Source organism: Zeus faber (genome assembly GCF_960531495.2).
Source record: "Zeus faber genome assembly, chromosome: 1".
Lineage (NCBI taxonomy): Eukaryota > Metazoa > Chordata > Actinopteri > Zeiformes > Zeidae > Zeus > Zeus faber.
The window spans coordinates 10706433-10720209 of NC_137193.1; the positions used below are offsets into that span (position 1 = coordinate 10706433).

General features: G+C 48.5%; 1 protein-coding gene across 1 annotated transcript in view; it reads right to left on the reverse strand.

Annotated features, from left to right (window-relative positions):
- Positions 1-13777, reverse strand: part of epha10 (EPH receptor A10) — a gene marked incomplete at both ends in the record, with an annotated part of 179505 nt that overhangs the window by 57110 nt on the left and 108618 nt on the right. The window contains one exon of the mRNA XM_080004599.1: positions 3245-3574. Coding sequence (XP_079860725.1) covers positions 3245-3574 — 330 coding nt within the window. The remainder of the gene's footprint in view (positions 1-3244; positions 3575-13777) is intronic.

Below are 13777 nucleotides of genomic sequence, written 5' to 3' on the forward strand. Positions count from 1 at the left end.
GAGAGAGAGAGAGAGAGAGAGAGAGAGAGAGCGAGCATAATACAGTATGTGTGTGTGTGGGGGACAATGAATGTGTGGGTCTCCAGTTATGTGAATACGTTACGTGAATATGTGTTTTTGATGTGTGTGCGGGTGTGTGTGTATGTGTGTGTGTGTGTGTGTTGCTCATGTTAGCTTTGCTCCAAATCCCTGCTGCAGTATTTACAAAGGTCAGTCTGAAATTATGGCATGCGGTCTTATTGCGCGCACACACACACACACACACACACCAAACGGAGAGTGAGATAGTAGCATCGTGGTTTAAATAGTACTCATCAAAACTAGCACGAAAAGTATCACGTTCTCTCTGTATCTATCTATGTCTACCCCCCCCCCCCTTCCCTCCCTCGCCCCTCCCTCCCTCTCTTTTCTAAATCCCGTCTGACTGCAGAAGTCTTCTTAAACCCTTTCAAACACACGCTCTAACCCCCTGTTCAATCCCTCTGGATGACATGAACACTGCCTAACACCCCATAATAACCGCATGGCAACCACTCAGGAGACACTGAGGGAATGAGGGAAATAGAAAACTAAAATAAAGAAGAAATAAAATAAAATTAAAAAAACCTAGGCCATTTTGCGGGGGTTTTTTCGGGTTGCTTGACACCCAGAATACACTCCATGATTTGCTCTGCTATATATAATAAAAATAAAGTAAATAAATCAATACAAATATAATTACATAAATAATACAACTAAAAAAAATATATATATATATATAGATCTGCACATGTGATTTAAAATTAAAATATTTTTTTCTTTTTATAATTTTTTTTTCAATAAATAAAAAGGTCAGAAACTGTCACCATGATAAACCTGCTGTGGGCGCTCTGTACTGTCCATAGGGCGCACGCACGCACGCACGCACGCACGCACGCACGCACGCACGCACGCACGCACGCACGCACGCACGCACGCACGCACGCACGCACGCACGCACGCACGCACACACACACACACACACCAGTCCAACTGTTACACTTGCATGACCCTTCATTTCACAGTTGGTCAGCAAAGGAGTGGAGGACACAACGCAGGCCCCATTAACTCCCTCGCATTCCAACAGTTCCTAAAGCACAGATGCACCCGATCAAAAGTCAATACCGCTTTTAAAACAGCTCGTGCCGAGCCTGCGTGCACCCCCAACCGCGCGCGCACGCACACACACACACACACACACACACACACACACACACACACACACACACACACACACACACACACACACACACACACACACACACACACACACACACACACACACACACACACACACACACACACACACAGTGCTGTCAAAGCGAGCATCATGGTAACCACCATTAAAAGTAACCAGTCAGCCCCACGGCGTGAAACCACTCCTCTCCGTTCATTACGCAGAACCATTTCTCTGGGCTAAATACCAATTAGGGAACAACACACACCGCCCCGCTCTCATTTTCTCATTGTTGCTCTTCCCTCTCAGCTCCCCCGCCTTCGCCACTCTCTCGTCGCGCCGAGAACCTTTTTTTATGTTGGTTTTTTTTTTACCCCCCCTCTAATGCGTCTCAAAATGAAAGATTAGCGCCGCGGAGCTCCCGCCGAACCCCTGAGTAAACAGGCCCCGTCGAAAGAAAATTGCACGGCATCGCGGTTAGACAATAGGGAATCAATTTTAATAGATCCAGTCGCCGGGCGCCGGGTTTGAACCGCGTCGTTGAAAAGAAAACAAGAGATGAAACCGGTTGCAACACCAGTCCCGGCCACAGGCGGCGGCGCTGAGCGGGCAGGATTACGGTCACGCCGCTCCTCTGAGGGGAGCGACGGTCACGGAGTGTGATGTTCCGCAACGCGCCACTGGAGGCCCATCAAGCGTCATCGCATGAACCGATTGAGGACTTAACTCAAGAGGCAGTTTTAAGGACACGTTCCCCCCCCCCCCCCCCCTGTACCAAGTGGAACTCTTACAAAGATGATCCGTTTATTTCCTCCCGGGGTCAGAGGTCACCGCCCACGTAGCCGCGACAGTTTGCACTCGGGGAACTTTTCCACGACAGCGTGATGCGTCGATTACCGTCTTGCTGCCGAGCGCACGATGTCGAGGTGTGTCCGCCCCTGCGTGTGAGAACGCGCGCACCTATTCTGGGATGCCTCCCCGCCTTGCCGCTTGTTCCCTCCGTGGGAGGCAGCTTCTAGTTTCACAGCTGGACTCCCGCGCACGGTGATGAGGAGCCGCTCGGCTAAGTGCTCTTTCATGCCGCTGACCGATGGCCCGGCGGAGGCGTCCGCCGGTGAAAGCGGTATCACCTTCCGCCTGCCGCCGTTTTTGATGCTCCGGGTTGTCAACGGCGACGGAGAAGGGCGGCGAGCCCGGTACTGTGAAGGTGGAGACCTGCGATACACCTATTGATCTGGGTGTGTACGGGTGTGTGTGGGCGCGTACGTCCGTCGGCGTGTTCTCCGTTTTGGGTGTCGGGGGCTCTAATCATTTTTTCATTTTGTCCGCCGTCAAAAAATATATTGATTTTATTATTATATTTATTTACGTGGATCTGGGATTATCGAGAGTCATTGAGAGGACACTTTCGTCTCATTTTTCAGAAGAACAAGTGCATTTTCGCGGCGGCATCGAATGGACTGTATGTCATTCACAGCCAGAGCCCAGGAATAGGTGTTGTAATTATGGGCTGGACACGTTGTGCCGTGCTCTCAGCAATTCAAACGCTCCCACTCACCGTTGTAGCCTCCAATTGAGAGCGGCTTGGCACCGGGGCGAAGAAACTCCTTTTACACTTTCGTTTCTACGGCCGCATTTGGTCGACTCCCACAACACACGTGGGGTCATTTGTTCCAAGGTCAAACAATACCGTTTCGAGGGTTTTTTATTGTGGCGCGATGCCTTTTATCATCTTTGTGTTATATATACAGAGAAATTGTCCGCCGCTTTCTTGGCCGTGTCCCTCCTGTCAAAGAGAGGCTCAATTCAACTCAATTACACCAGCGCGTTTTAAACTGAAATATTAAATCGGTTGAAGATCAGCAACAAAGTAGTGTTATGTTTGGAAAGTAACGGCTCCAAACCTCCGACGGGACTCCAATCGGGCACCGTGACGTGAAGTCAGAAAGGCCTCAGATTTCAATTTCAAATTCCAAACTTTAAGGACAAATTGCCGTCGTTCCCCAACGCCCCCCACCGCGTCCCTGTGGCCCCCGTACGGCCACTCACCGGGCAGGCTGGTGGACACGTTGACCTGGGTGTAGAACCTCTTGCTGGGCAGCAGCTCGGACACGCCGTTCAGGGCCTCCACGGTGAAGGTGTAGTTGGTGTTGGGCAGCAGGCTCACCACGGTCACCGTGCGCTCCGTCAGGCCCACCTGCTGCGGCACGAAGCCCACGGAGGCCCCGCACGGCTCGCAGCGCAGCCCCACGCAGCGCCGGCAGCCCACGCTGTAGGTCAGGTCCGCCCGGCCGCCCGAGTCCGACGGAGCCGCCCAGTCCAGGATCAGCGTGGACTGCTTCAGGGTGTGGACCAGCTCCCTGGGCGGAGAGGGCGGGCCTGGGGGACGGAGAGAACATGGAGGGGTGACTAGGGTAGCCATCATCTATTGGCTAGAGCTACATCGCAAACATTTCTAATCTAAAAAATACTGTATTTACATATATTTAACGGTCTATTTGGTGTTTATATCTTTTAGATTTTTCTTTTTGATAATGTTTGCTATTACATTTTATCTATATTTTGTAAAGAAAATTTGATTTATTTGATATTTCCAATTTTTTTTTTGATTCCATTCGTATAACTTCATCATTGTTGTGCTGTGAGCTGCTGGGACACCACAATTTCCCTCCGGGGAACAATAAAGCATCCATCCATCTAAATACATATCTAATTAACATAACCTGTTAAATACATCAATTGTTTTTATTTTTTTACGGTTAGGCCTTTTTAAATGGCTTGGTTGTTTTTATTTCTTTTATCATTGGCTGTTATTTCCTTATCGTTCCGCTTTTGTATGTAATTAATAAAAACTGTAAATAGGAAAAAGCGATGAAATGAGTATAGGTCTGTGGAATATGAACACTGTGTATATTATATTGTAAGTGAAGACAGACAGACAGGCAGAGAGACAGACAGACAGAAAGACGCAATAAAGTATAAAAAATGAATATGTACAGTAGTCATTGGAGTGTGTGAGATTTGGGTTTTTATTGGGCCGGGAGGTGCATCGTGATTCCTTCTCAACTTGCGACTCTTTCTAATGAGATGCAATCTGTAGACCTGACAAACTTTTTTGCACTTCACTGCACGATTCTTCCAATATGCCCGAAGGAGGGGAGAAAAAAAACAAAACGAATAAAAAACAAAACACTGAATTCAAAATATCCCTTTCCCCCACCGTACTGGCCTAAAAAAGAGTGAATATCTATTGAGTTACTGTATAAATCTGAGTGTTGCTGGTAAAAAAAATGACATATGTGCTGGTGGTAACCACGGGTGCAGATGGAAATCGCTGAATAAATAAAACATCAACACGGTGTCATTTAAAAAGAAATAATCAAAACCTTGAAAATGAAAAAAAGAACAGAAAAAAAAGGGTCACACTGCGGGTCTCTTTAAACATGAGCTGTTTCCAAAGCACCGGATCTTACAAAACGCCATGAGCTGCACATCATGCTTCCAGGAACCAATCTCATCCAGGATGGTGTTCAGGTTCAAAAAAATATAAATAAAAAAGAGAAATACTAAGAACCACTTGACCCTGATCGTCATAGTGATGGAATTTAATGGAGTGTGTGGGTGTGTGCGTGTGTGTGTGATAGAGAGAGATAGAGAGTATGTGTGTGTGTGTGTGTGTGTGTGTGTGTGTGAGTGAATGTGTGTGTGTGTGTTTGTGTGTGTGTGTGTGTGTGTGTGTGTGTGTGTGTGTGTGTGTGTGAGTGTTTGTGTGAGTGTGAGATGTAGTGAGAGAGAGCGAGAGAGAGAGAGTGTGTGAGATTGAGTATGGATGTGTGTGTGTGTGTGTGTGTGTGTGTGTGTGCGTGTGGAACATCTGACAGCACTCCAGCTTGCACTGAATCGAGAGGATGGAGGGATTACAAACACACGCTACAAAGACTGGAAATCAGAACAGATCTAAACAGGGATCTTAAGTGTGTGGTTAGTCCTTTGTGTGTGAGTGTGTGTGTGTGTGTGTGTGTGTGTGTGTGTGTGTGTGTGTGTGTGTGTGTGTGTGTGTAACTCATCACCTCAGTAGAGAACACAGTGTGAATGCGATTTTGTAAGCAACAGCATTATCTGCGTTATCTGTTTATTTGTGTGTTTGATGGATGTTGTTGTACTTGTACTGTGCGCCCGTGTGTGTGTGTGTGTGTGTGTGTGTGTGTGTGTGTGTGTGTGTGTGTGTGTGTGTGTGTGTGTGTGTGTGTGTGCAAATCCAAGCATTGTAAGCACTGAAACGGTGTAAGTGCAGTTTACGGTGTTCTGAATCTGGAGCGGAGAGGGAGAGAGAGGGAGAGAAAGGGAAAGGGAGAGAGAGAGGGAGGGGGAGGGAGAGAGAGAGGGAGAGAAAGGGAGAGGGAGTGGGAGAGAGAGAGGGAGGGAGAGAGGGGAGAGAGAGAGAGAGAGAGGGAGAGAGAGAAAGAGAGGGGGAGAAAGGGAGAGGGAGGGAGAGAGAGAGAGAGAGAGAGGGAGAGAAAGGGAGAGGGAGGGAGAGAGAGGGGGGGCAGGTGGCTCCCAAAAATAAAAATAAAAAAATAAAAGGCACCGGACCCGCGGCCCCGGTTCGGGAGGTGGACACGGGAGGCAAAACACGGAGGAGATGCCATGTTTTCAAAAAGCATCCGCATACGCGTGGCCTCAGGGGACACGGGCGCCGTGGGCCCGACACGTCAGCGGAGCCCGGACGGCCGGACTGAGCGGGCGGGCGGGCGAGAGAGAGAGAGAGAGAGAAGAGAGAGAGAGAGAGAGGGAGAGAGAGAAAGAGAGGGGGAGAAAGGGAGAGAGAGAGAGAGAGAGAGAGAGAGAGAGAGAGAGAGAGCAAATGAATCTACGAGTCACACAGCGGAAATAATTACCCCGGTTTTAAATTAATGTGGAGGGGAAAAAAAAAAAAAGGTCAAGGCGCCTGGCACATATCAAAATAAATACGACTGAACTTTACACTTCCGCATTCCCCCCCGAATAAATAATTCAGACGGAATGAAATGATTCTCGGGGGAATTCCGTTGGCAACTCGGAGCCGGACCCTCCCGACCGCTGTCACCCACTGGAGGCAGTGATCAAATGCTCGGAATACGGACCTTCACGTACGGGAGGCGAAACGGGGTCCGAGCGCCGGGCGCGTACGGGCGTGTCCTCACACTACACACACTGCAGGCTGCCACGGACCTGGGGTCCATTAGAGCTCATCCATTTTAGATGAGGGCTCTTTGTGTGTGTGTGTGTGTGTGTGTGTGTGTGTGCTGATGAATAAGTGAAGGTGTGCTGTGGCGCAGTGTGCAGTCAAACATGACACACACACACACACACACACACACACACACACACACACACACACACACACACACACACACACACACACACACACACACACACACACACACACACACACACACACACACACACCTTGGCTTCCGGACACACGTGAACCCGCTGTTACATAAGTCCAGAGAGCATTCAAAGTGCACACGCACGCACACACACAGCTGGGTCCTTATTCATTGCTTGGCCCCCTTTTCATTTTGTCTCTACTCATCCTCACATCTGTCAATCTCTCTCTCTCTCTCTCTCTCTCTCTCTCTCTGTCCCTCCCTCCCTCCTTCCCTCTGTCCCTCCCTCCCTCCTTCCCTCTGTCCCTCCCTCCACATTACAAAAAAAAAAAGGCAACAAACTGGGGTTCTCAACCCAAAACGTTCACAGTACTACTGAGGGGCTTCTGGACTGGGCTTTAACAAAACAGAGAAGCAGGAGTTAAGGAATGAACAGGTAAATCAAAGCAGTTCCTGACAACCCTCCCTGCCTGCTCCTCTCCCCATCCACCCCCTCCACGCCCTCCGCTACCTCCACCCCCTCCACTGCCTCCCACCAATCAGTTCAGACTCCCCCCAGCTGGACCCTTGGTCCTGGAGTGAGGGAGGTGAAGCCAGGGTGGACTGTCAGTGCGGTGTCAGCCACCGGGAGGGGATGCACCTTCCTTGACTAACAGTACCTCTACCATATCTCTAACATTCACTATCTATCCAGTATCTACGGTATCTATGCAGTATCTATCTATCCAGCATCTATCTATCAAGTATCTATCTATGCAGTATCTATCTATCTAGTATGTATCTATGCAGTATCAATCCATCTATTATGTATCTAGTATCTGTCTATGCATTATCTATGTATCTATCTATCTATCTATCGAGTATCTATCTATGCAATATCTATCTAGTATCGATTTATTCAGTATCTATATATCTAGTTTCTATCTATGCACTATTTATTTATGCATTATATATCTATTTAGTATCATCTATCTATTATCTATGTATGCAGTATCTATCTATCCAGTATCTATTTATGCAGTAGTAAAATCTATGCAGTATCTATCTATGCAGTATCTATCTATCTAGCATCTATCAGGCATCTATCTTTGCAGTATCTATCTATCTATCTATCTATCTATCTATCTATCTATCTAGTATCTATCAATGCAGTATCTATCCAGTATCTATCTATCTAGTATCTATCTTTACAGTATCTATCCATCTATGCAGTATCTATCCATGCAGTATCTATCTATCCAGTATCTATTTATCTAGTATCTCTCTTTGCAGAATCTATCTTTGCCGTATCTTTTTTTAAACCTGTGCTGTCAGCATGCTGGGTATACAACACAGTGTTTGTGCCATTGCTTCTAGCACAGAGTTAGTCTGCAAGCGGAGTTCAACTTCTCAACCTGCCATGCAACTCTTTATTAATTCTTTAATCATCACAAACTGCTGCAACCACTCTGTCCTGTGGATGAGCTGTGGAATGACAAGAGCTGTGTTTGGGTCTATAAACAACTAATCACTTCTCTAAGAGGGGGAGAATCACCACGGGTGGGACAAATAAACATAGAAACAAACATGTACATGGAAAAACGTAAACATAGAAACATCAGACGACTACATGTATCTCCAAAACAGAGTTAATAAAGTCCATGAAAACTGGAACAGCAATTGGTCACGTGGCCTCTTCCTGTCATAGTGGCAGTAAATGAGGGAGAAAAGGAGAGGGCTGTAACCAGGAGGGTTTTGGGGTGTGTTCAAAGCAGGTGCTGGTGGTGTGTGTGTGCCTGTGATAAGTCTGCCTGTATGTGTGTGTGTGTGAGCATGTCATGTGTATGTGGGAAGGGTCCACCGGTGATTGTACAGGATTTGTCCCAATTGGTTCTGGTGTATGAGGTCGGTGTTATATCGTAGCGCCTCCAAGCAGCAGAAAGGGCCCCGAAGCCACCCCTGAGTCCCCCAGCCGTATAGACACCCAACACCTGCAGGAAAGCCCCAAGCACCCCGCCCTGCAGCCACAGAAGACACCCCAGCCCCCAGAGAAGCCAGAACCCGTGGAGCAACACCCACGCCCGGCCCCGAGGAGCATCAACCAGTCCCAGAGACTGCGAGGAGATCCTGCACCCCTGAGGCGCACACATACAACCCACCCCCACGTGCAGGCATAACACGTGGGGGTGGGTTCAGCAGGTGCTGAACTCGGGCCGGGGAGGCGAGGCACGGACCACAGGCCTGGAGCCAGGTCCTGCGCCAACAGACTGACACCCAGCCTGAACTGTGCCGCCCCGCAGGCGAGCTGGCGGGGCCCCTACGCCCACTGGCGGCCCGTGCAAGGGCGAGGCTCTGCCACATCGCAACTGGCCAGACACCCCACCCAACCGCAAGCCCCTAGCACCCATCCATGTAGCCAAGTGTGCTCAGCGCCGGACACCTGGATGTCAGCCCCCCCACCCCCCTGCCATCCCCTGCAGGCCGCCAGAAATGCGGGCCCTCTACCACCCCCCGGAGCACCTGCCGCAAAGAAGCCAAGCAGCAGGGGCCAAGGCCGACAGCTGCACCCCAACCCACACCCACGACAGCGAGCAGCCTCCAAGGGGCCATAAAAGGCACCCGGCGGCGATCAACCAACCCTGCCGGGTCGCAGCGCGCCAGGAACCCCCTTGCACCAGGCACAGTTGCCAGGATCCGAACCCAGCCGTTAGGGGGCCCCACCCGGTAATCCCCCGGCCAACCCACTAGTGACCTGCCACTCTGGAAAACCCCAGTGCTCTCAAAAACTTTATACCGCGTGGCACCTCAGAAAACATTTGACATTTCATGTATGTGACGAATAAATCTTGAACATTAGCCTTTCCAAGTACCACCATTATGACCAATGTTTAAATACCCCCTGCGCACACGCACAGACACACACTAACATTTCAAGGCAAATAATGAATACATATAATGTACAAAAGTTGACCAGCTTGTGGGTGAGTATTGACTAGTTACCTCAGCCTAATGAGAAGTTTGCGTCTGCCTTTGCAAATACAGTTCTGCAATGTCTGGGTCAAGGGAGGTCAGCTTCAGTGTCAGCTCTGGCTCAGCGTCCATCCTGCTTCTGTGTTTTGTCTTGACGACGGCAAGCGAAGAGAAGCCTTTCTCGCACAGATACGCGGTCGCAAAAAGAAGGAGAAAAGGCACAGCCTTGTCCGAAAGCGCCGGGCATCTGCCGCGTTGCCGTATCCAAAAGTCCAATGACGACTGTCTGCCTTTCTGAAAGCAGACAGCAAAGTTTAATCGCGAGAAAATTCAATACAACTCCTGAGTCAAAGTGAAGTGAAAATCCTTGGGCATTTCAGAGTTTTCGATGCTGAAAGGGCTTCTCATTCAGTTGTTGTTCCGTTGGGTTGTCACTGGGAAATGTTGGCGGAACTATTGTCTGAGCGAGACAAGGTCCGCTACAATGTTGCCCCTGACCCAAACATCAATGGTGGGGTCGCTGTCGGACAGAAAAACTCTCCGAAGCGGAGGAAGCTAAAAAAAATCACCTGCCCTGACATGGATTTTCGAACAACGCGGGCGTCAATGTTGTCCTGCGCGTCAAAAACATTGACGGAGAGTCCTAGTAGACCCTGACATGTCTGACAAGTCTGCCAGCTGACCGACTTTTTGTCCTGTTAGAACATCTGGTCCTTACTTCCGTATTGAGCGAGAATTGGACGCGCCCGGTGCGGAGGAAGGGCCGCACGGTGTGTCCTTCGCATTTCGGGCGCCGCCTCGCGAGTCCGGGCTGCTGCTCCGCTGTGGCGCCCCTGGCGTAGCCCCGCCGCCGTCCGTTCTCTTGGACAAGCGTGTTCGGTAGCCGGAATACGTGCTCAGCTGTCGTTCTGGCCTCCGGTGAGTTAAAGAACAGAACGTCCACCTGCGCTGCACCACCTCATTCACGTCTGACGTAGAACAAGAAAATCGGCCGAATCCGCAACGTCAGTCGTCTCATCTAGCAGGGTGGAGTAATAGCGACTACTTTTAACTCGCTCAATCAGTGTGTAACGCATCCGTCATGGCCCCTCTTCTGCGTGACACAGCGTCATTAAGCGTGTCGTCTCGCCGATGGTAGACACAGTTGTGCGCCAATCGTCCTTGGCTTACTGGCTTTCGCCGTGCGGAGGCTGGCAGGATAAGAGGCTTCCGGTGCTTTGGCTACGGGTGTCACACAAGCTTGAATGGTGGACTTGGACCGCTTCAGGTCGTCACGTTTTCTTGGGAAAACACACGTTTTCTGGAAATTTTACCCTCATCATCCGCACTTCTCTGCAGTATGCAGTATCTATCTATGCAGTGCCTATCTATGCAGTAACTCTCTATATATGCAGTATCTATCTATGCAGTACCTATCTATGCAGTAACTGTCTATATATGCAGTATCTATCTATGTAGTAACTCTCTATCTATGCAGTATCTATTTATGCAGTAACTATCAATGCAGTATCTATCTACACAGTAACTACATATACAGTTTCTATCTATCTATGCAGTAACTATCTATCTATGCAGTAACTATCTATGCAGTATCTATCTATGCAGTAACTATCTATATATGCAGTATCTATTTATGCAGTAACTATCTACACAGTAACTACATATACAGTTTCTATCTATCTATGCAGTATCTATCTATGCAGTATCTATCTATCTATGCAGTATCTATCTATGCAGTAACTATCTATATATGCAGTATCTATTTATGCAGTAACTATCAATGCAGTATCTATCTACACAGTAACTACATATACAGTTTCTATCTATCTATGCAGTAACTATCTATGCAGTATCAATCTATGCAGTATCTATTTATGCAGTAACTATCTATATATGCAGTAACTATCTATATATGCAGTATCTATTTATGCAGTAACTATCAATGCAGTAACTACATATACAGTTTCTATCTATCTATGCAGTAACTATCGTTCTATGCAGTATCTATCTATGCAGTAACTATCTATCTATACAATAACTCTCTATGCAGTATCTATCTATGCAGTATATGTCTCTCTGTGCAGTATTTATCTATCTACGCAGTATTTATCTATCTACGCAGTATCTCTCTATCTATGCAGTAACTATCTACGCAGTATCTTTCTCAGCGATATATATCTATGCAGTATCTGTCTATTCAGTATTTGGCCACACACACACACACACACACACACTCACGATTAGAGGAATCGGGGGATGATCATAATTACTGGATCAATACTGTAATTAATGTGGTCATTAGGCTGCTATAAATGTTATCACATGGGGAGGCTCGGTGATCAATATTGTAATTAACCCCCCCTTGATCACACATCCCATAAATGCTAGATATGATCACATTCACTCTCTCTCTCTCTCCCTCCCTCCCTCCCTCTCTCTCTCTCCCTCTCTCTCTCCCTCCCTCCCTCCCTCCCTCCCTCCTGGTTTTGCTGCTCTATGTGCTATCAGCCCATTATTCCTCCACCTAATTACCGCTGCTCTATTAACGAGCAGCCGTGCACGGATCAATAGGTCTGCGCTGTCCGGGCTTTGTCTCATTGGCCCGTCGCTGCATCTTTATTGGAGGAGAGAGGGGGAGAGAGCAGCGCCCACGGGGGCAGTGGAGAGGGGTGGAGGAATGGCACAGCAGAGATGCCAGCACGCAAGGTGTTCGATCTCACCGGTCAATGAACGGTGAATCCCTGACACCGTCCCAGTAAAAAGGAGCGATTTTAACAGCGCGAAGCGTCAATATCACCCATTTTCTGATGGATACTTTAAATGATGATCGACAGCGTGTGTGAGCTGAAATTTGAGCCTCATTCCGCGACGTTGCGCTTTGGGACGCAATTCGTTCATTTATTCACATTGAGGTGCGACAGTTCCCCGGGCCGGTGGCGATAACACACCCTCGCGCGGGGAGCGGAGGGATGCGTAGGGGGCGGTGTAGTCCAGTGGCCGCTGGATGTTTTCGTGTATTCATGTATTGGCAACATTGAACACCATCGCCGACATTGGAAAAATCAACAACGGACCGCGCCCCCGCAAAGGACGCCATAGAGATGACACCGACCGCCTTGAGTGGAGATCAACAGGTCTGGTGGGCGGGGGGCCCGTGCTGCTGCCTGCTTCCAGAGCCTGAGCAGCTACCGAGCGAACGGTGAACCGACCGCCACCGATCGTTAATATTTTGCGAAACCACGCTGATGTATCACGGCCGACGCGTGCGACGGGCGAATCGAGTATTCCTCGCGGTTCTCAGCTCAGCGCTCTCATTTTTTGTTCTCGACGCGTGCCGTCAACAAAATAATTCCCGTTTTGTGGATCCCTGCCTTCCTCTGTGGGAGTCAGGATCAAACGTTCTCTGCGTGAGCTGATAATATTCACCCATCAGTCCTTTGAGTGATCAGGCCTTCAAAGTCCAAAGCGATGACTGAATTCGGCGGAAATGCATTTTGCTTTTTCTTGTTTGCTTTGCTCTCGTTGTTCCTGTTTGATTGCCCTTTACTAATGGGAACAACGTGTCGTGTATGAAAAGGTGCTTTACAAATAAAGGTTATTACCACAACAAAGGACCAGACATCAGCTTTTGCCTTTGTTGTTATTAATCTTTATTTATTTATTTATTTATTTTGTTATTATTTTTTATTTTTTTGCCTGATCTCGGTGTTGTTCTACATCCTAGCATCCAGGAATCTGCCGGACTGCGGATCTCCGAGAACACTAGGAGCACCCGCGGCGGAGGGCGGACGGGGTGCGGGAGTCGAGCGTTTAAAATGGGAGACGCTGGCAGGTTTTGGGACGGAGGAGGACGGAGGGCCGGGATCAAGGGGACGACGGGCGGAAAAACGGCGGAGGAAAGGAGGGAGGAGATGGGTTACAGGGTCCCCGGGACTTGAAGGACAGAAGATAGATAGCAGGTATTTGAAAGTCAGGCGGAGGGAGGGAGGATGATGAATGGCAAATAAATGTGAAATATATTGAGAATTTTATTGCGGCGGAGGACGGATGGATGGAGTGATGCCGCACCTGAGAGGCATGATAACCAATAAAAAAAATATCCCTGTGTGTGTATATCTTTGCGTGTGAGGAGATGAGACCGACAGTATGTGGAGAGAGAGAGAGAGAGAGAGAGAGCCATGGACTTTTGTGCTTCATGGTTAGGTGTTTTCAAATTATATATATATATATATATATATATATAATGAAATAATATTATTCA